This window comes from Tetrao urogallus, assembly GCF_951394365.1.
Source record: "Tetrao urogallus genome assembly, chromosome: 2".
Classification (NCBI taxonomy): Eukaryota; Metazoa; Chordata; class Aves; order Galliformes; family Phasianidae; genus Tetrao; species Tetrao urogallus.
The window spans coordinates 78,360,939-78,382,477 of record NC_136814.1 but is presented as its reverse complement, the minus strand read 5'-3'; the positions used below and the strand labels follow the sequence as shown (position 1 = coordinate 78,382,477).

General features: G+C 36.4%; 1 protein-coding gene across 1 annotated transcript in view; it reads right to left on the bottom strand.

Moving 5' to 3' along the window:
• PHIP (PHIP subunit of CUL4-Ring ligase complex) overlaps positions 1–21,539 on the bottom strand; it is a gene marked incomplete at both ends in the record, with an annotated part of 101,282 nt that overhangs the window by 42,073 nt on the left and 37,670 nt on the right. Inside the window, 4 exons of the mRNA XM_079532697.1 lie at positions 3,039–3,167; positions 17,722–17,856; positions 18,741–18,894; positions 21,297–21,395. Of these exons, the coding sequence (XP_079388823.1) occupies positions 3,039–3,167; positions 17,722–17,856; positions 18,741–18,894; positions 21,297–21,395 (517 nt within the window). The remainder of the gene's footprint in view (positions 1–3,038; positions 3,168–17,721; positions 17,857–18,740; positions 18,895–21,296; positions 21,396–21,539) is intronic.

Sequence of the window (21,539 nt, the reverse complement as noted above, 5' to 3'; positions counted from 1 at the left end):
TCCACATCCCAAGCTTAAAAAACTTCATGACCAAGTGGAGATCTGGAAATTCTTCCTCTCACATCCAGCATCCTTACAGCATATCCTCATGATCTCTGACACAAGATCATAAGGGACCTCTTTGCCATTACCTTTAATTTGTATTCTGCAATGCAATCAGATATGGCAGAGAGTAAACAATTTTACTCCATGGTAAGAACAGCACCCAAAACCCAGGCTCAGTGCCTGGGTTTGGACAGAATTCCTCAAAGCACCTATTGGAACCTCAAGAATGATCTTATCTTCAGGCTAGTTTGGGTCCAGAGAAAAATCAGAAGAATTTAGGGAATCTCAAATGGCTACATTCATTTGCTAACATGTCCAGCAGTCAAGCAGAAGTATTAACGAACAGATCTGCTTCCTGATAAACTTTTAGAGATTAAATTCATACATACATACATACACACACACACAAGATTATACCACCATTAGGACATACAAGTCCTCTGAATTTCATGCTACTTGCTTCAGGTGAGAAAACTTTCCACAAGGTCGGAGCTGTACAAGAGTTAATTCTTTGGTAACTACACAACACACATGCCAAATGTTCAGTTTCTCCAGATGGGTACACATACACAAATGCAGAGATTTTTTCATTACTGCACCTATGCATCACACAAGAGCTGTCAGCGAGAAACAAAGAACTGTGGTTTGAGCAATCAACATGGAAGCACTGCATCTTTAGGTTCATTATTCCTCTCTAGTGAAGTTTCTATCTATGCAAGAACTTCAGAAGTGTGCATGGGCTCATCTGTGAGCTCAGCTCATCCCTGATGATCTTCACACAGTCAGAAATTCAAAGAATTGATCTGAAATTGGCTCAAGTTCCATTAAATGGATCAAATACTAAAGGAGCCAAAAGTGAACAATAAGCATAGTCCCTTTTTGAAAATCAAGAGCCTGCTCATAGCAAAGCTGACATGATTTCAGCTAAAATCATTGCCCTGAACAGATCTCACAAATGTAAGAGTGCAGAACTGGTTATCGTGCTTCTTCATCCTGTAAAAAATCATTCCCTAAGATGCATGGAAACCATTTTTAAGCAAAACAAACCAACCAAAAAAAAAACAAACCAACAAAACAAACAAATAAAACCAACCCTGTACTTCCTACTAGCACTTATTCTCACACGATATCTGGGAAATCAGACTAAAAACAGCACCCAATTAAATCAACAAAAAGCAAGGAGCTGAGAGGTGGGGCATCAAAAAAATAGAGCACCAAATCCCCAGCACCTACCAATATATATTTACTTTGCTCCACAAGGCAGGAAGACAAAAATAAAAGAAGAATTGGAACAAGAAATGAAAGAGGTCTGTAACTTCTAAGCTGACATTTAAGATGGAGATGCAAATCCTGTGTTTCCATTTCTTCTATGGTCAGTAATGACAGGATTACAACAGTAGCAGCTGAAGAGAACAATTTTAAATCACAAATAACTTCAAATTTTTGAACAATCTTTTCTTGCAGACTGCAGATAAAATTCCAAAGACCAAAAGGTCTGTAATATTCAAGGTGTGAAAATTGTTTTTCTTCAAACACGTCAAATCCCTCACAAGGAATGTTTTCAGACAGTTACGTAACAGAGACTCTTGGTCCACCACAGCAAAGACAACAATTGCTTTTTGCTCACACTTCATTTCCAACATTTATGAGTTTCAGGGGATTACGCACTACCAAAATGATTGGAGAGAAAAAGACTAATTAATGAACACAGTGACAATAATCACATCAGGATTTAAAGTTTAGAAGAATAAGAACACTGAAAGACAGAAGGACCTGAAAACTGATCTGATAATGCCAGTTTTCCTCGCCTGTGGTAACTCTGCTCCTGTTTGTCTTCCCTGAAATGAAAGGGAAAATGCTCTGGTGGATTGAGCCATAGTAACGGTTACAGTTGCTAGCCTCCAAATAAGTGCTTCAAGTTATAATTGAGAAACATAATCATAAAATATTCTAGCACACGATGCTGCTGTAACTGACATCAAAATAAGAGCTAGAACACAAAATAAATAATTGCAGTTGTTTGTATGACAAAGATTAAAACTGCTTTTGTTATCTCTTCTTCAGGCCCCTCTTCACTAATATTTGACATGGTGCTTTTAAGGCCAGTCTGAGTCAAAAGATCCACAAGTAGAAAGCAAAATCCAGAAGCCAGCATTTCAACAACCTGTAAGTACTAAATACCAGATGCATATATGAAAACCTTGGAACAGATATCTCTGTTTAAGCCTAGAAAAGGAAAGAGACATTACCTCATTTCTGGGTGATAAAAGAAAAACTCTTAAGTAGGACTCCTAACTAGTAACCTACACAACTCAAAGGACATGCTCATCAACAGGGAAAAACAAACCACCACAAATTATTTACAGTCATGAGGGTCTGCTGCAAGGCACCTGCACTTAGAATAATGCTGAGTATAGTCTTAGAATAAAGATGTAACGTTTTAATCACACAGTAATGGTAGGGCATTGCCATGTAAGCACCATGGCATTCCTTGACAGCAGAAACACAGCAATTTCTTTTTTTTTTTTTAAGCTAGAATATATAATACATTTGCAGTAACATAATTGTCACTATGCAGTGCTTCAATACAGATACCAGGAGTTGGTTCTATTACACCTCCCAACATTTTTCATCTTAGAAACAAGAAAAATACTTAAAGCAAAATATTTAACTATTTCCAATTCCACTACCCATTATTCACGTGGATCCAAAAGGACACTGGTAACCTCGCTAATTTCACTGAGCAGAGAGTGACCAGGTGATTTTTTATTTTTACTTGTAATTTCCCATGCAAATAAAACATGCTTGACAGCATGTATCTGTAGTTGAAAACAAAAGACAGTGAAAGAAAACAGTGTTAACAACAACAGGAGTCACACATTCATAACTGAAAAATGAGTTAACGATGCACTCTCTTGAGCTGAAGCTCTAACAAGGTTTGTATAAAAACATTCAAAACAGATAAACATTTTGACACATATCTTGTACTGTACCTTGTCATATTTGCTACTGGAACCAAAGCCAAAAATCAGAAGGTGACCGTGAGAATCAGTACATGCAAAATGCTGCCCATCAGGAGAGCACTTGCAGTCAAAAACTGCACCATGTCCTTGTCCTTCAATCTGAAATACATCAATATACAAAATGATTAAGTTACCAGAAACAAATTGTTATCAATTATGATTAGCAAAACTGTGATGCTGATGTTGAAATTTATATAAAATCTGCAAGGTAGTGTACTGCTAGATGGAAGTTCCTTTAAAACAGCTTACTTTTTTGGCTATTCACTTTCCATTGGATTTTTAGAGTAATGCTCATGAAAGATGCCAAATTGATAGTAGTAGAAACTGACAGACTTAATCCACAAAGCAGGCACAGTACAGGAAGTGAAAATAAAAGCTTCCCCTTGAATGTCCTGCTAATAAACCTAAACAGAGAGCTGGGTCCACTTCAGGGCTTTAGTCACTACACCGTTTCAATCCTCTGCCTCTTTGCTAAGCTAGCCCATAGCAATGGCTGCTGTGGTGCTTCAGGACACCTGCCCACTACAAAACACACTGACATTGACAACCCACATTACACAACTTAGCAACTGCCTCTTTCTGTAATTCCTACTCCTAATTTATCGGAGTGGGGGAGGTTTTGATTTTTGTAAAAACTCCACTTTTTAAAAGGAGAACTGCAAAGATTTTAAAAAAGGAATTTTTACCTGATACTCATTTTCTGTTTTCCAGTTCCTTTAAGCCAGAACAAATGGGTTTTTGTTTTTCCCTGCAACCTGTCAATCAAGCAGAGGTGACCAATCACCACTCTGAATTTTCACGTCTTCAGCACCTCTTCAGAAAGCCCCTTTCTATTCTCCCCAGTAAAGGACTTCTGCATTTTCTTTAAAGGAAAAAAAAGAAAAAAAAAGAAAAAAGAAAAAGAAAAAAAAAAGTAATTCTTTCCCTAGCTGTGGAGGGCCTATGTACTGCCAGAACAAACAACAGTATTCAGCCTGCACGCAGAAGCACTATATACTTCAACAGCATCTTCCAGAGGCCATCAGCATTACTTCCAAAGTTAATGAACTAAGCCTCAAAAATCCTGTGAAGCAGGCAGTGCCTTCACTAAATTGCAGACTGAGACTAAGGCAAGAAGTCCATTACTTTTGCCCATAGTCCTGCAGCATTCCTGCTCCCCTGCACACCCTCCCAACAGTAAAGGCTGCTACACCTATGACCACGGCTTCAATCATTTGACCAAGGTCTTTCCTACTACAAGTACTCTCCATAAAAGTTTCTGGATTGGGATAAAAGGAACATAAATCAATTCAAGTTTTATGTTCTATTTTGCCCATTATTCCAGAAGGAACAAATTCTTAATAGAAGTATCCTACAGACAAAGATGGAAAATAAAAACAGAGCTTCAAGTGAGTGGCACTAACATTGCAACAGCTAAGAACGCAGAATTACTCCAGGCTAAGCAAGATCCAACAACAAGGCAAAATTACAACTTTGTGCTGCTTTTTGCATACAGAAAGCTCATCTTATTCAAGGGAGACGGTATGGAGAGGCAGATAAAAAGGGGAAGGAACATCCCAAGTGCAAGCTTTACAGATGTATAGGAAAAATCTCAAAAAGAAGTACATACATAAGAGACTGCTGACTGCCTTACCCCAACAAAAGAAATATAAAAGTATCAAGCCTCCTAACATTCAAGTTCTTCACAAACAGAATTCCAGGGTCCTCCTATAGAGCCCAAGAATTGAAGACCTTGTTTCACAAGGAAAACAAAGCATGACTAGGGACGAACTACTTGCTAACTACTGAGGGGGGGGGGGGGGGGGAGGGGGAAACTTAAAAATAGAAGGAAAATAAATCCGGATCTTAGATTGTTTTTTACTTTTAATTCTTCCCAGCAAGAAATGGCTTAGATGGACCATTTTCAAGAAATTACATGTATAAAATTCATGAGTGAAACATTATTTGGAAAACATTCCTTTATATAAGAAAGAAAATACAGTCATTTACTTATTCAGTAATTAGTACAGATTAAACAGTTTCACTGTAAATATGGTCAGAATCTGGTGTAAAACATGCTTATAAAAAGGACAGAACTAGGATTGTTTAGTACAATCCCTCAAGTGTGGTGTACCACTACTTGGAAATTAAGACCTTTAATATTACAAAAACAAAAAATTACTCTTAGTGATAAGCTTCCAAGGCACAATTGCTATTAAAAGCAATTGGCAAAGCCTGCCAGAGTGTGATATCTAGTGTATATACATATATATATACACACACACGCATAAAAATATTTTAATAAATTACACTTCACAATGGAATTCCTTTAATAATAAAGTTAACACAGGATTTGGTCACCTGGAACAGAAACTAAACATTAAGTTGCAAAAGGTAAAGCTGAAATAAATCAATGAAGTTCTAACTTTGGCAAGCTAAATGTAGGACTGAGCAAAAAGGAAGCCTTCCTCACTCCATCCCTTTTAAGTCAAAGGTACGAGTACTGTCTGAAGACTGCATCCCAAACAAAGTGAAATGTTTTTTTTCCTTTTTAAAACCTTTCCTTGCTGAATGAGAGGATATCTGTGGCAGGGAGAAGACACCACTCATGAGAACAAAAAAGCACACTGGTTAATTAAGAGCTGCCCATACAGTGCGAGGACTGCCAATAAGTCAGCACATTAAGACACTTGTTAGCAAAGCAAGTAGCAAAAATTCTTCAGTTACAAACAAGGAAGAAATTCAGGCGCATACAAAGAAGAATAAGGTAAGATTACTTTTATTATCAACAACTCCAAGAATTATGCCGTTTGCCTGCGTTTTCATTTGCAAGGAAACAGAAGGACATCAGAATGTCAAAGAGAGGAATGTTGATTAAGAATGAAAATGGACAGCTATTCTTTTCCTCTCGGTTCAAAAGAGTTTGTTGTTCTTAAACCAGAGATAATAGTTCTGAAACTACAGTGTAAAGAAACGTCTTAGATCCTCAAAGTAGTTTCTTGTTTCAAAAATGGAGAAGTACCTAGAAAAAGAGAGAAGATGGAGCTTTTTTGACCCATTATCAATAGTTAGTATGAAAGACTTAGAAGCTAGTTTTTAAGGAACACACAGCACATGCGGTAGAAATCACAGAATCACAGAATGGCCTGGGTTGAACAGGACCACAATGACCATTGAGTTTCAACCCCCTGCTATGTGCAGGGTCGCCAACCAGCAGACCAGGCTGCCCAGAGCCACATCCAGCCTGGCCTTGAATGCCTCCAGGGATGGGGCATCCACAACCTCTTTGGGCAACCTGTTCCAGTGCGTCACCACTCTCTAAGTGAAGAACTTCCTCCTAAAGAAGCAGTAGAGGTTACCAGAAAACTTAGCAGACTTCCTTCATTAAATTAACTGATTTTGTATGCCAAGAAAATATAATTCATTTATTTAAAAACAAACAAACAAACAAAAACAGAAAACAAACACAAAACCTAGCTGGATTTCACAGGCACGGCACTGTCACATGACATGGCACTTAATTCAAATGGAAGAAATTGTGATTGGTAGGAGAACTGTGCAGTAGGCAAACTTACTAAGAATGGATAATAGTTTTTGGTTTTGAAGAAGACGCACAGAGCTAAAAGAATGCAAACAGCAAAGTCCCTCCATCCAGGTATTTCTATTAGTGACTACAGAAAAAAAAAACTGTTGATTAGCAAATCAACCGCTAAGAACAGATGTGGGACACAGCAGCTGAAGCAATTAGAAGTCAACAAGAAAAAAATGCAGTAGGCCATGAACGTAGTAAGATTATTAGAAATAGTTTTCAAACAGAACTCTGCCCTTGCACTTCTACCTATGCAGTTCCATCTCATCTTCCAACACAAGTCATCAGCATCATTTTAAGTCAGTGAACTAAGTCTTCTCTAGCCTGAGGTAGATATTTTCCTTCACATTAAGAGACTGAGGCAATTAGTGGGAAACACAGGAAGAAAGATCACTGACTGCAAGGCATTACATATGATGCAACAACAAAAAGAAAACTATAATCCTAAAGTACACCAGAGGTACATCCAGACAAGAAAGAAAAAGCTCACACACAGCTAGACAAGTAGGCAGTAAGACAAAAGAACTCTTCTAAAGGAATACAAATAATTTTTGCTTCTCATACTCAAGAGAAGCAAATTCCAACTGCAACAGCTACAGAGAAATGTTTTCACTTATCGTGAGAATGGAAAACCTCAGAGCTCAGTCTCTTAGCACAGACACTAAGGAAAGAGAACACATATTCAGAATTCCTTAGCAGGAAGACTGCAAGCCTGCTAGAATGTTTGGGTACAATTGAAAACCAATTACAAGCAACATTCAAATTTGAGAACTAAAATTTAGATTTTTCCAATCACAACAACAGTATGCCAGAACAACTTTCTAAAAATACCAATAAAAAGCAAAGATAATTAATTGTTATTAAAGCAAATAGACTCTTTTGTAAGTGTTGACACTATATTACAGCTGCTTAAATCAAGTCAATCTCGAGCTATTTGGAAAGTCTCCCCTTGCATATTTAGGTTCTCTTTTGCTCTAAGGAGCAATCTCTGATCTGTGGTAAGCTAAGAAAATATCAGACTTCTTACCAAGTCCATTAAAATATCTTACAGATCACCCATGGGTGCTGGAACTTAGATAAATCTCCAAGAAGTATTTACAATTTCTTTTTTGTTACTAAATACTCTGCAAACTCAGTACTGTATTTCTTTTTGCTTTTTTTTTTTTTGTTGTTTGTTTGTTTTTCCCCAAATTAACAGAGCATGATGAAGTCTTTACTCTTCCAGATCCTTTATATGTCTGTACATACTACTCAAAGGTGAAACCTTTCAAAAAGATTTCAGTAAGACTACAACTGACCAATTCAAAATCTTATTTTAAGTCATTCTGTGTTTCAGATGAGGTCCAAGACTACAAAAATCTGTATTATCCCAGTAAAACAGAAATTTTCTTCAGACATTATGAAGGCCACTACATACAAAATAAATGGTCTTTAAATCTCCACTAATGCTGGAGATTACAATAGTTTGTCCATATGAGCAAGAGGCTTGCCTTCCCAGATATTAATCCAAAAGAATCACCTCATATGGCAGAAACAATCAATGCAGAGAGAACTCTGTTGAGCTGTCCTGAATGAAATCTGATCTTCCATGCCATGCTTCTGAGAGGGACTACAACTTTTTAGTATGGCATTTAGGCTAAATCTCATCGGGAATCTGCCAACAAGACCTAGGCAGGCAATTCAGGCTTACTGATTAATGAAAAGGAAACAATGTTGTAACTGATATGATAATGCTGTTGGGCCTTCAGTTTATCAGATTGCACCGAAAATAAAAGCAGCGTGAGAACATAAGAAAACAGATCAGTGAAAGAATACACTTTCTCTGAGAAGATGAAATTGCTCACTAAGAGTTCAAACTAATGACTAGACCTCAGAAGAAAAGGTACGAAAAAGACTGCTAAACAGACATAAGGAGGCACAGCATAGTCATTGCCTGTTATGAAGTATTCATTTAAAAACAAAGGACAGAGCCAACAATCAGCTCCCTGAAGGAGGAGCATGCAAAAATAAAAAAAAAGAATTGCAACTTGGTAGTCTCTGCTTGATTGACAGCTTGCAGGAAGAAACCCCTTTGATCTCAATCAGTTGATGCTGTTATAACACTGACACAGTAAATTCTAGAAAAAAAGTAAGGATTAAGTTGTAATTAAATATTTAAATCATCACTGGGGGATGGGGAGAGGGAGTCTGCTGAAATTCACAAAAACTGGACATCTCCATTATGAAATATATTACTACAATCACCTCCATGCCGGTTCCCAATTTTCCCTCACTTTTTTTTTTTTTTTTTTTTTTTTTTTAAATAAAAACTAAGATGTGTAAGGAGAAAAAAGACACAGACTGGGAAGAGGGAAAAAGTATCCCTCAATCCAGTACTGCGGCAGGCTCTCCAGTTACTCTAAGGAGGGTTACAATTACACCCTCAACGGTTTCCACTGTGTAAAACAGTAACATTCTTATGGGATGCTTGAACTTGATCAAGTTTTGTGCATAACTCTTTTAAGTCACTGTTCACAGCTTCACATAGATTCACAATACATCCAGGCATCAAAGCTAAGTGAGAGTTTCTACTAAAATCTTCCAGATGATACGGTATATGTTGCAAGGTTGGGAAAATGTAAAAGCTTGAAAGAAAGGCCTTGCAATATGCTTACCATCTATCTTACAAATCTTACGCTTGGAAAGAAATGCACTGAATCAGGAATATCAGACAAGTTTACATTAATTACGTATCAGCTAGCTGTAGATACGAAAACAAAACCTCAGACATTAGCTTCAGCAATCATATCCTTATTTCTCAATGTCCATATGATTTTGAATTTTTGTATCTAAAACATAAAGCATTTATTTGCATTAACAGGTCTGCACATATTAAATAATTCCTGGCTGTAAAAAGGAATCTATTCCCAACAGTAACTTCATATAGTAAGAGTAAAGCAAAACCATGTATCATCTGCTTGAAGCTGTCCCACTGAGTGACAGTACATATTTGCAATTTCAACAACAAGCATGTAACACAACTATTTGATAGCTGCATTATATAACAATTAAATACAACTACTGCTTTAATATCATCATTACATTTGCTAATTTTTTGTCTGCATTTCTAGAAGTACAACCTGTTTCATGATATCATCTGATACTGCAGCAGCACATTAAGAACTATTCTATTGTCATCTTCACATAACCAGGAGAGAGTGGCTTTACTAAGTATGTAACACCTGCTTGCTGATTCTAATTTCCCAAGTGCTTTTAAAGACAATCAAATGAAATAAAACAATTTCAGAGATCATCTTCAAAACACAAAATCTGGCTTTTAGTTTCTTCAGCCCAAGGCTTCTCAAGAAACAAGCGATCTTAGAAAGAAAACAAAGGACTAAAGAGATACACTTTTTCGTAGAGTTGGATCTAAATTTTAAGACTAGTCAGAAAACCAAGGGACTTAGAATTAAGTTTGTCAATATCCAGAAACAAATCTTACTATTGTAATCATGTAACAGTGTTACCTACCTACTGCATAAGAAGTTCGAACACAGTCTAACAGAAGCTATTGCAGCAAAGTAATAAGTATATCAGGTACCAATGAACAGCTGTGTGTCCTCAGACAACCTTTCTGAAACGTTTCTACCTAAGTTTTGCACTGCTCTTAAAAAACTTAATAATGCTTTGATTCTCTAAGTGTAAAAAGCAGATGCTAGATTCTCATCTTCTCAATTGCAGACACAGATCTACTGAAGCAAAGCATTTTTCTTCAGATAATCAATGCAGCACATAATTTCAAAAATGCATCTAGACTTCTATTTCTATTACCTCTTAGCTTCATGAATACTTGACATGAATGTAAAGACATTTTTAAAAAACAATTTTAATTGATAATTACATTGAAAGTAACAATATATATTTCTTTGTCAAAAAAAATGAAGCTGAATATGACATTACATTGAAATTGAGGTTTCAACTAGACAAGCCAGTCCAAGCTTCTGTCAACTTGGTAAGACAGTGCACAACACTAAACACTTTACAAAAGAAGTCATAACCCAAAGAATTCAATAGTTATAAGGTTCACCATTTCATTCATGTTTTTATACTAGTTCAAAATAATAAGCCTTCAGGTTTGTGGTTCCATCCACCCTCCCATCCCAGAAGTGTGTTTACCAACTTCTGCAATACCTTTCTAATCCCAACCAAGCACATAAGCACAACATCCAAGATAAGCATGAGGAGCTTCAGAGCTGCTGTTTCCCACCAACGCACTCAGGAAGGCAAATTATATTTAAGTTCTGATGCAGCAACAGAATGCAAAGTCAGAATGACGCATAGTGCTCAAAAGGTCTATAAATATTTATTTCATGTTACAGTAGGATGCCCTTTAACCTCTAAACTCCAAGGATGAAAGTTTCATCCCCAGTTATCTTTAAACACTTTTAAAAAAAATAAATGAAAGTGTTATATTTATGCAGATAAATTTGAACTTCAGTCTAAAATCTCAAGTAATTTGCTTCTGAGCTGACAATTTTGTAATAGATAGGATGAAAATCACATATTACTAACATTAAAACTGCAACTGCAAAAAGCTTAAACTTGTTAGCTAATGAACACTTTTCAATTCATGTCAACACTGTACTCATTTTAATGCATTGTTTTCCATACAGACAGAAGAAACTACATGCTTCACACTAGACTAATCTTTGAATAAGCTATTTAACATTCTGCAAAATTAACATGAAAGACTAAGACCTTGCTTTGCTTTTTAAAAAGTTCATATTTAAGGTTTAAGCTTCGTCATCTGTTGCTAATTAGTAAGCATGCTGAACACAAGCAAGTGACAAGAAATCCTAGTGCTAGATACAATTGCAATTTACATAAAGTAAGTAACATTTTGGATGAAAGTTTGGGAGAGCTCGCCATGAGCTTCCCACAGCAAAGCACCTGGAATGAGAGAGAACAGCTAGGATTTTTGTACAAAGATTTAAATGAAAATAAGCACAAGCTGAAAATGCCACTTCTGCCCCCCACCTCCACAAACACAAGTTTTCATGTGTTCTGCAGAATGCCTCATTCTACCTTACAGCAGCTACAGCTATCAAAGATAATGCTGTCATTGTAGGTCTCAATGAAAAAGCAGGTCTTATGCTTTGGACTAGTGTTTTTCAGAGACAGCAAAGAACTGTTATAGAATACCCTATTACTTTGTCCAATACTGATGCAATAGGGAGGTCAGCATTCCCCCAGGGCTTTGCAATTCTGAAGGTTTTTTCTGCTGGTTTCCATAAAGCAGGACAGAGGGTAGAAGAATGACTAACACCCACTCGAGCAGTAACAGTTAGGGCACTGTAAGAAATCATCCATTATTCTTCAAGTATCAATCTGGTTTCCAGGGGAAGCAACATGCAGTCAGAGAGAACAATCACATTTCATGGAGAGATTAAAGTTTTTCTTTTGCAGTGTAACTGAGGCTGAGGATACAGGAGAGGGAGAGGATTTCTTTTTCTCCCTCCAAAAAGAATCAAAGTTGCTTCTAATCATTAGTTTACATTTCTGAAGTACACTCATGTAATTCTTTGGAATCAGCAAACCCACAACAGCTGAAGACACACAGTGTGACCTTTAAGCATCATAGGCTAAGGTGGTTCGGCTTGTCAGCAAGTTGGAAAAAGGCACAAAGGCAGGAAGATTTTGAAGTATTCAGATTTGTCAATTTAATACAAGACTGTAAAAACATTCTTTCAGTATCAGTATTTCAAAGCATTCTTCAGAATATGAAGGCCACCTCTGAACTCAATTCAAAGTAGTTTCTAGAAATATCATTTACCCAGAATGTGTCCCAAAAAGCACAACAGTGCTCAGAGGTCTTAAAGCTAAGGTAGAAACAGGAATTGATCCAAATGAATTCTTCACAAGCATTAGGAGTAGAACTTCATGATTACAAGCAAACGTCTGAAACTAACAAGTTCAAGCACATAGGAGCTCCTGAGGCATGTGCATAACATGAGATGTAAAGAAGCCTACTAATGGCTGTACAGAGCCTAATTTCTCCAAGATTCAACTCACAAGGAGTCAATCCAGGAAGTCCGAAGAACAATATCTCATCACGTAAGATGTTGGTTGGTCTTGCTTGGTGTTTTTGGAGTGGGTTGTTGTTGTAGTTTTTGGTTTTTAATATATCAGGAGAACCTTTTTGTTTTTTAAATATAGGTATTAGTACTCCTACTTTCCTGCTTATTAATTTCTACTTTACACAAAGCAGTTTTTCTTTATTTTAAGCATAAAGCTTTTATTTTAAACATAAAGTCAGAAAGACTCTATTAACCAATATAAAAAGCTTACAATAATTGCAATGCCTACTTACAATATTTAATTGAGTATCTGATTCAAGCAATTATATTTGAAGCTAACAGTGCAAAAATAAAAATAAAAAGTTCTACAGTTAACAAAGATTGGGAAAATTCCCACCCATCCCTAGTCCTTCATTCTTGCTACTGTATTACAGTTATCATATTCTCAGCTGCATACTTGCAAGTAATGGCAGTCACCATATGTTCCTGCAACTGTTAGGCTATGCTGCAAACCAAATTATTAACCAAACACAAAAACAAAAAGTAACCCCGCACAACAAAGTGAAAGGCCTTTTAGTACATATCCTGAAATAGTCTAGGGAAGATTTTTTTCCTTTAAACATACTTCTCCTGGGCAGCCCATTCGTGACACACGTAGTATTTGCCTTTCTGCAGGAGAAACCTACTCATTAAAGCTCCAGACAGAAGGAAAGCTTGCTGCAAGCAGTCTGAGCCAGCAGACCTCAGCCCTGTCAGTTATTGCAGAAGGGAAGTCACAGAAATCAAAGAAAAAAATCAAGGGCATGACTCCAATACCACAAAGATATTTGGAGTCAAACTCAAACACTTTATGTGTGATTATAATACCAAAAAAAACAATCCAAACCAACCAAGACTTTTGCCTCTTCCCAATGTTATTAAGTACCTCCTTTTTGATCTGGAAGACTCTCAAGTTCCTGTAGTTTTCTGTCCCATCAAACATTCTTAGAACTGAGAAACTTTTGTTAAGGCCTATGGGAATTTTAAGCATTAGGCCAAGTTACAGCACACACCATTCAAGTGACAATACTGGAACCAAATACTAATAAACCAAAACTCTTAAGTCGAATAAAAAGTAACTCAGTGAGGAAGGACATCTGAAAGAAAATGGGCACTATGACAACTGAGTGGTGAACACATTTTATTATTATTTTTTAAATGGCCTAACAGAGCACTAATCTTGCAAATTCAAGCTTTTACAAAGCTTGGAGCCAAAGGTTTCCATTTACCTAGGACAGATGTACCCAAATCAACATACTTCAGATTCAAGATTCACACCTCTCTGTAGCAGCACAACTTCAAGAGTATGTTGGGGAAAAAGTCCATTCTAGAAATTCATAGATGAGACAACCTCCTGAGTAAGTACTAGGCATTGAATTGAACACCTTGCCATCCAAGAAGTAAACAGAAATTAAGTGCTCTGTTTCCTAGCTGAATACTTAACTAATAGGCAGTAACAAAGAGCTGAATACAACTCCTAGCCATGTCTTAATTCCTGTTTTTGAGAATCTGCCTTACCACACAAGGGACTCAAATGCCACACTGCAGACTGGAATAAGAATTGGCAATTCAAATGCATCTCTATGCCCTCCATCACCAACTAGCTCTGACAAGACAGCTTACCATTCAGCATTTTTTTTTGCCCGTGTCCACTAAGACATTGAAATCTAACATACTGTTCAGTACATTGAAGATGTTCTGGGTGATTGCATTCCACTTTGGAGATTAACAACCATACTCTCCAAGAGTTCAGGTGCCAAGACTGTCAAGTCATTCAGTGAACCTGGGTAATGAGCCACAGTTTCAACATTTACTAGGTTTGTGCTGTCCTTCAGTAGCAAAAACAGTTTTTCTGAAACATATAAGCTCTAAAACTAAGCAGTAGCAATCATTTAAGGTTTATTACCCTGGGTTTCTTTGCAAGTTTTCTAAATGCTCATCTATACAAGCAAGTTACAACCCATGAAATTACCCTAGTATTCCATCACCTTGTTCATTCCTTGAAAAAAGGAATGACAAAAATACACAACACATTTTACAATAGCAGCTGTATTAAATTAAGAATGGCAAATGTATTACACAGGCTACAAACAACAATAAATGGTTGTATTTGCATGTGCAAATACACTCCAATATTTATTTGCTGAATCTCAAAATTGTTTAAAAGAACTTTAGACATCTCAGTTTTGACATTCCTATGGCAAATTTCACGATTTGGGGTAGGATGGGGAATAAATTCCTTGAGTCTAGCCAATCAAAGTCTTTAAGCTAAGCCAGTAGTGTATGATCATGATCTAAAACATCAAGCTGTGCAATTAAGACCTATACAAAAATCTATCATCGCAGTGGAGAGTACAAATGAAAACATGGAATATATAAATTATATACATACTTACAGAGAGTAAGCCCATATGTGTAGATAGTCACCTATGGGATCAAGCTCTATTATTAATTAAAAAAAGACTAAAATCTGGCAGAAACCAAGGCTGTTTCAAATTCAGTTGTGATTGTGCTAACTAACTTAATAGCAAATTCAAAGTTAATTAAAAAAACCCAACAAACTCAAAGAGAATGTTCTGCATGACACTCAGTCGCCAAGTGACATCTGTCTGCAACAAGTAGAGGAATCAAAGTTTTTGAGCCTTGATATAAGTTCAACACAGAACAAAAAAAAAAAAAATTATCTGGCTGCTAGGGGATTTGCAATTTCACATTCACTAACTGGATAAAAGGAATTAAGTTTCAAACTGACTCAAGCTTTGATTTTTGATGCTGAGAATGAAAGAATTCAGACTGGGGAGAGCTTAATAAATACCCAGTTCCACTTTAGGGATTTGACATGTTTTAGATATAACAAGCATTCCACCTAGGAAGGGAATACATGATTGGACTGATTATCACTAATAATCACCTAAGATTTTTCTAATTCAACCAATGTCCCCAAGGTCTGCAATTTTTACGGGAATTTTTGCCATGAAAAAGACAGGCAGTATTAGTTATATTACTACTGACAGTTTTGCAAGGCAATGATGTGAGGTTCTTGAATGGCAAAGTAGATACCTCATGTCATTCAAATTTCAGGTTCAGTTCTTTTAATTTATATTCCCCATCTGATTCAAGATAACCCAATCTGTAAAAGCGTTCCCATCCCCTTCTGTTTTCCAGAAGTATGAGATGACAAACTGAACAAGCCCATGAATGTTACAGCAGTTATCAGAATAATTTAATAGTGGCTAATATAATGATGTTCCCAGTTGACACATTGGTTAGGAAACTGGGAAAAGACTGGCAGCTCTGCTCATTTGTGCAGTACCTTAGTAAACCAAAACATTTAACAGTTGCAGCTCTGTAACAGTAATCCAATTTCACACTGTAGGAGCACCTTTCCCCTGTAATCTAAAAAACATTCCAATTACCACTCTCGTCTTTTGAAGTATCAGACAGAGAACACAGGTGAAACATACAGACACTGCAGAGATACCTCTCACTGTAGAGGATACCTGCCTCACACATCTTTGAGTGAAACTGATTGCCACATTTACAATTTCCCTCACCTCACTCAACAGGCAGACATTACCACATTTATTTCCAACACAAAGCATGTATTATCAGCTGCTAAGAGCTTCTGATTATCTATACATTTCTTTATAACTCTGAAGATTTTCAAATGAGATTTTCAATCTTTTTCAGTGTTTGTGCCTCTTCTCACCCTTGATTCATACATTTCAGTTTTTTCAAAGGGTTGCCCAAAGTCCCAGGCATCTATAATTTAGATTCTGACAGCTCCTGAATGGACTCGTCTTACACGCAGCAAATGAACTCAGCCTGCACTAAACTTAAAAATGCATGAGAACCATCATCCATCTGCTATAAGTAGTAGTGGAAAGGTATCCTAACAATGCAGTGAGGACATGCAACTCTGGTAAGAGTGAACAGCAGTGAGGAACAAAGGTACATACTCATAGCTCCAATTGACTGGGTTCCCTCTTAAATTCAGTTACAGAAATCCATGTGAAAAGAACAATACGTAAGTTATTGCTGTAGGAGTCTAGGTTCTCCCACAGATTTCAGTAGAATTTCTTCTCTGTGAACTGTTCTGTACACTGAACATGTCAAAACTTTCTCTGGGTTCAGAGTCCATTTCCAAATGTCTGATTTTTGTTCTTTTGTTTGGTTGGCTGGTTTATCTTTTTCTCTTTTCTTTTTTTTTTTTTTTTTTTTTTTTTTTTTAAACCAGTGTATCTATGCCAGATCTCTTCAGATGATCCTTATGCTGGCTTCTAAAACTGTCATTCCACTACAGCTGAAAGCTGGATGAAGCTTATTCTACAACATTCTACAAATTTTCTCAACTAGTAGGCAAGGTCTGGATTGCATAACACAATACCTTTTTGAAGAATATGACACATAAAGACCTACTTAATACCAAGAAGCAGAAAGAAATACCTGTTACATCCATCTTCCAGAAGAACTAGCATAATGCAGAACAGATCATAATTGAAACCTGCATGTGGAGGAGCTCTACACAGAAAGGCTGATTGTATTCAATCAGAGCTGAGGCAGCATACAACACTGTATGAGATCAGGTGACTCCTGAAGAGTTTTAGCCAGATTAAGAATTAGGAACACAAAAAAATAAACGTGGTTTTATCTTGGTTTCCGAGGCAGGAGATAGAGTACTACAGGAGGGCTTCTGTCACCCTGTCTCTTACATGTGTCTCTGACAATGTAAACTAGCATTCCAATTTCTCATGGATGAAGCACGTTGAAAAATGACACTACAGAATACAGCCAGAAGACTTCTCAGATTTTACAAATTCTGTATTTGTCCCACTACACCGATCAGAAATTTCTCTCAACTTTCCTGGATGCAGGACCTTGGCCTATATATTACAAATGCATGCTTCAAGATGGCCTACACAAAAATGTATTAAAAGCAAAAAGTTTAGAAAGGCAGCATTGGCATATCTACATAAAGCATTATAATTACCATGTTGAAGTAAGACCGGATTTTGACCCCTCTTGCCAAATCCCAAACTATGACATTCCCGTCATGTCCAGCAGAGAAGAGAACTCTTGGATCAAATGGATGAGGTTCAAGTACAAACACTTCATCTTCATGGCCCTGAAATTGAAGACATAGCAAGATGAACTAGTGGATTATCTCAAACACCATTCAATATGGTAACGCAAACAACTACATCGTTAATCTATGAAAATGTTCAGCATGTAGTAACTACTTTGACTACAGTCTGTTGTTCGTTTTTTGTTGGGTTTTTTTTTGTATCTACATACTATTCTCTTCTCTATGCAGTTGCAATTTTAGATTTTTAATAAGTATGTCAAGTATGACAGCTTCAGGACAAATTTGTCCCACAACTTTCATCATTATTTTAAAAGACCAGAGTTCAAATTTGATATTTTTTGTTTTAATGCTTAGTAGACTTCAATTTGCTTAGGTATGGTTTAATTAGAAATTTAATTTAGAATCAGTCAAGAATCAACTGTAATACTACAGTTAGATAATTACACTCCAGAGTTAATATCAACCTTGCTTAAAACATTCTCATCTCACAGTTACCTATTTTCTCAACTAAAATAAGTAAAAGCCATCAGCAAAAAACTTTATTTTCTTTAGAAGACTGCTTTTTCGTATTCATGGAATGTTGAGATTGCAGTAACAAATGTCTGTGTTTAATCAGCATAACTCTATTAACTGTATTTCAAATATCTGCCTAACTAAACAAACGTCAAAAGAAACAACTTCTCTCCTTTCAAGATAGTATTTTAAGAAAAAAGTAAAAAATTAGTTCCAGACATCTCAACAACAATGGCAATTTGCAACTTTTAAGCTTTATTTTCTACAAACCAGCTGAGATATCTTAACTGCACTTGAATCATGTAAATACATTTGCTAAAACTGCAGAGAAAAATGAGTGAAGAAGAATTTTGATTACATACACATGAAGTCTGCATTTCAGATTGCTAAATCAAGGTAGAGCACCTTACCATGAGAATATGAATGAGTTGGCCAGTGAAAGAATTCCAAACTTTCAGTGTCATGTTATTGACAGCAGTTATAACAGAATTGTCATGGCGGTCCCACGCCACCATGGTCACTTTCAGTTTTGTAATTTTATCTTCTACACCTTGTAGAGTTTGTCTAAAACAAAAGAACAAGAAGAGCTTCAAAGCAATTCCAGTCTGCTAAAAAACATTCTGTCCATAACAAATGATAATACACCTGTATATTACTTTATTATTGAGAATATCAGTGTTAATTCTTCAAGAACATGGCAATATGAGATGCTACCCATTTTTCAATACACACAATTGGAAAAAGAGCTATCAGTTCTTAAACAAAGACTACAGAGTCCTCTCAATACTTTAAAAACTACATTATATATACCAAACTACAGTTTAATTCCATAGCAGTTGTTGAGTTAGCTGAAGAACAAAAATCCAAACTAGTCAATTAGCGAACAGTAATTTAGCCTGGAGAATATCAGTGTTAAGTACTTATAAACACAGAAAGAAGTATTCTCATACTTTCAAATGAGTTAAAATTCTCAGGAAACTTAGAGTATAACATCACCACACTTATAACACTTTACTATCAGCAAGTTGCACTTACTCTTGCATGCATTTTCTTTTTTTATTCTTATAAAAATGGAACACTAGCCTCCTGAAACGTAATCCAAATTCAAACAAATAAAGTGGACAAAAAATATAGAATCTTCCATTTGCAAGGGAAGCTCTGAAAGTAATGCCTCCTATTTTATTAATTTGGTAGATGTCAGTGGTACTGCAGTAGAGATTGAAACTTCCTGCCAATATTCTGTTCCATTTTGTTGCTCCATGACAGATTTGACAGAAGGCAGCTGATGGGCAGTCTGACAGCACGGCACCTGACATGGAAGTGCAGATGAAGCAAAAGTGTGTAATTGACTTCCTCCATGCAGAAAACAATTGTACCCACTGGCACTCACTGACTTTTGTTGAACACTGATGGAGACCAAACAGTGGATGTGAGCACAGTGAGGTGGTGGGTAATGTGTTTCAGCTACTATGATGGGTCACCACCATCGGTGCAGATTTTTAAAAGCACAGCATGCACGCTCTTGCTCATCGCTGGCAAAAATGCACATCTAATAGCAGTGAGTATGTTGAAATGAGTGCTTTGTAGCTGAGAATTTGCTTTATCAAAGTGATAATGAATATTGTGCTCTTTGTATCAGCTGTAGTTTTCACGGAAATAAATAGGAGGCATTACTTTCAGAGCACCCTACATTGAAATACAACACATGATCTAAATAGTGTACAGTTCAAAAGTATGACATGCCGCTATAGCTAGATTCCTTTCTAGATACAATGCAGAACACAGGAGTCGTCTTACAGGCTGAATTCTTTCTTTCTTTTCAGTGCACCAATTTCATTACTTCTGATAAAATTGTGCTTATGCAAAAAAAGATCACATCACAAAGTGCAGAATTGCACGTTACTCTCCTAATCAAAAGAGACAAATGAGAATTCAACTACAAGGCTGAAGAAAGCAGTTCAGTTTCTCTAAGAAGTTCTGCATTTTGACCATAATGAAAAAAGAACCCATTGCTATTTTTTCCAGGATCAGTTAAAACCAGTAATTTTTATAGGCTACATTTTGAAGGAAAAATAACTCAGACTTCATTTTCGAGTGGTAACGTACAACAGACTTTCATCCAAAAGTTTTATACTCATGTTTTATTGTGCCTGCCCATAACAAGATACCCTCTGATCCAAACTTTTAAGTAAATTATAAGAGCTCATTTAGCCATCTCTTCCACCCCTCTCTTAGTCTTTCAGATGTCTTTTCATGGAATTACTTTGGAATATATATATATTCTTATTCAATAAACTCTTTGAAACCACTCAATATGAACAGTTTATGGAAAAGATTTACCCATTAAATCACTGTAAATCTTTCTAATAATCTAATGCTGGAAAATGTTTCCTCCATGCAAAAATAATTATCTTCTACAAAGTCTCCATCTTAAGTCTTTTTAATCACTTAGTCTACTGTACAGAAGTTTTCCATACCTACAAAGCTTTGTGAATTCTCAGATTATTCCAGCCAAGTGAGAACCCATTACATGGCAGGTAACTTATTTGCTCTGGCACATGGTATGAAAGAACTCAAAACCCCTTTTCTGGGCACATAGATTCCACACTAACTTTTAAATATCACTAGAATGCAAGAAATCTCAGTAAGAGATCTAACTTGGTTTTCTTGGTCCAGAAGCCTATGTAAAAAGCATGAGTTTAGCCTTCAACGTGTCTTGTGTATCTTCTACTCTCTTAATCTAACCAATGTACTAATGGAGCTATTATCAGGACAAACTAATTTCCACAGTTAAATATGTAGTTAAATATTTGTTTTCATTGGACTTCAAGAGCTAGACAAGCATACTGCACATTTAATCCATAATCATTACAGGGGGCTTTTTTTTTCCCCCCCAATATGTCAGCAAACAAAAATCAACAGAGTTCAAGTATCTACGGGGTAACAGAATATTTGATATTACTTACCCTGATGGGCGAGTAGCCATATCTAACAAAATGCTTTTCCATTCCCTTCGCTTAAATTGCCAGATTCGTGCTGTTCCATCACGGCTTCCACTCACAAATCTAAGAAAAGGGGGAAAAAGTAAATTAGATAATGAAGATCATTGCACAGAAGAGGTGGAAGCTAGACAACTCAGAACTCAGAAAAGTAAGCTGAAGTATACGGAGTCCAAATATTGTAAGAATGCTGTACTACCAGGTTGAGGC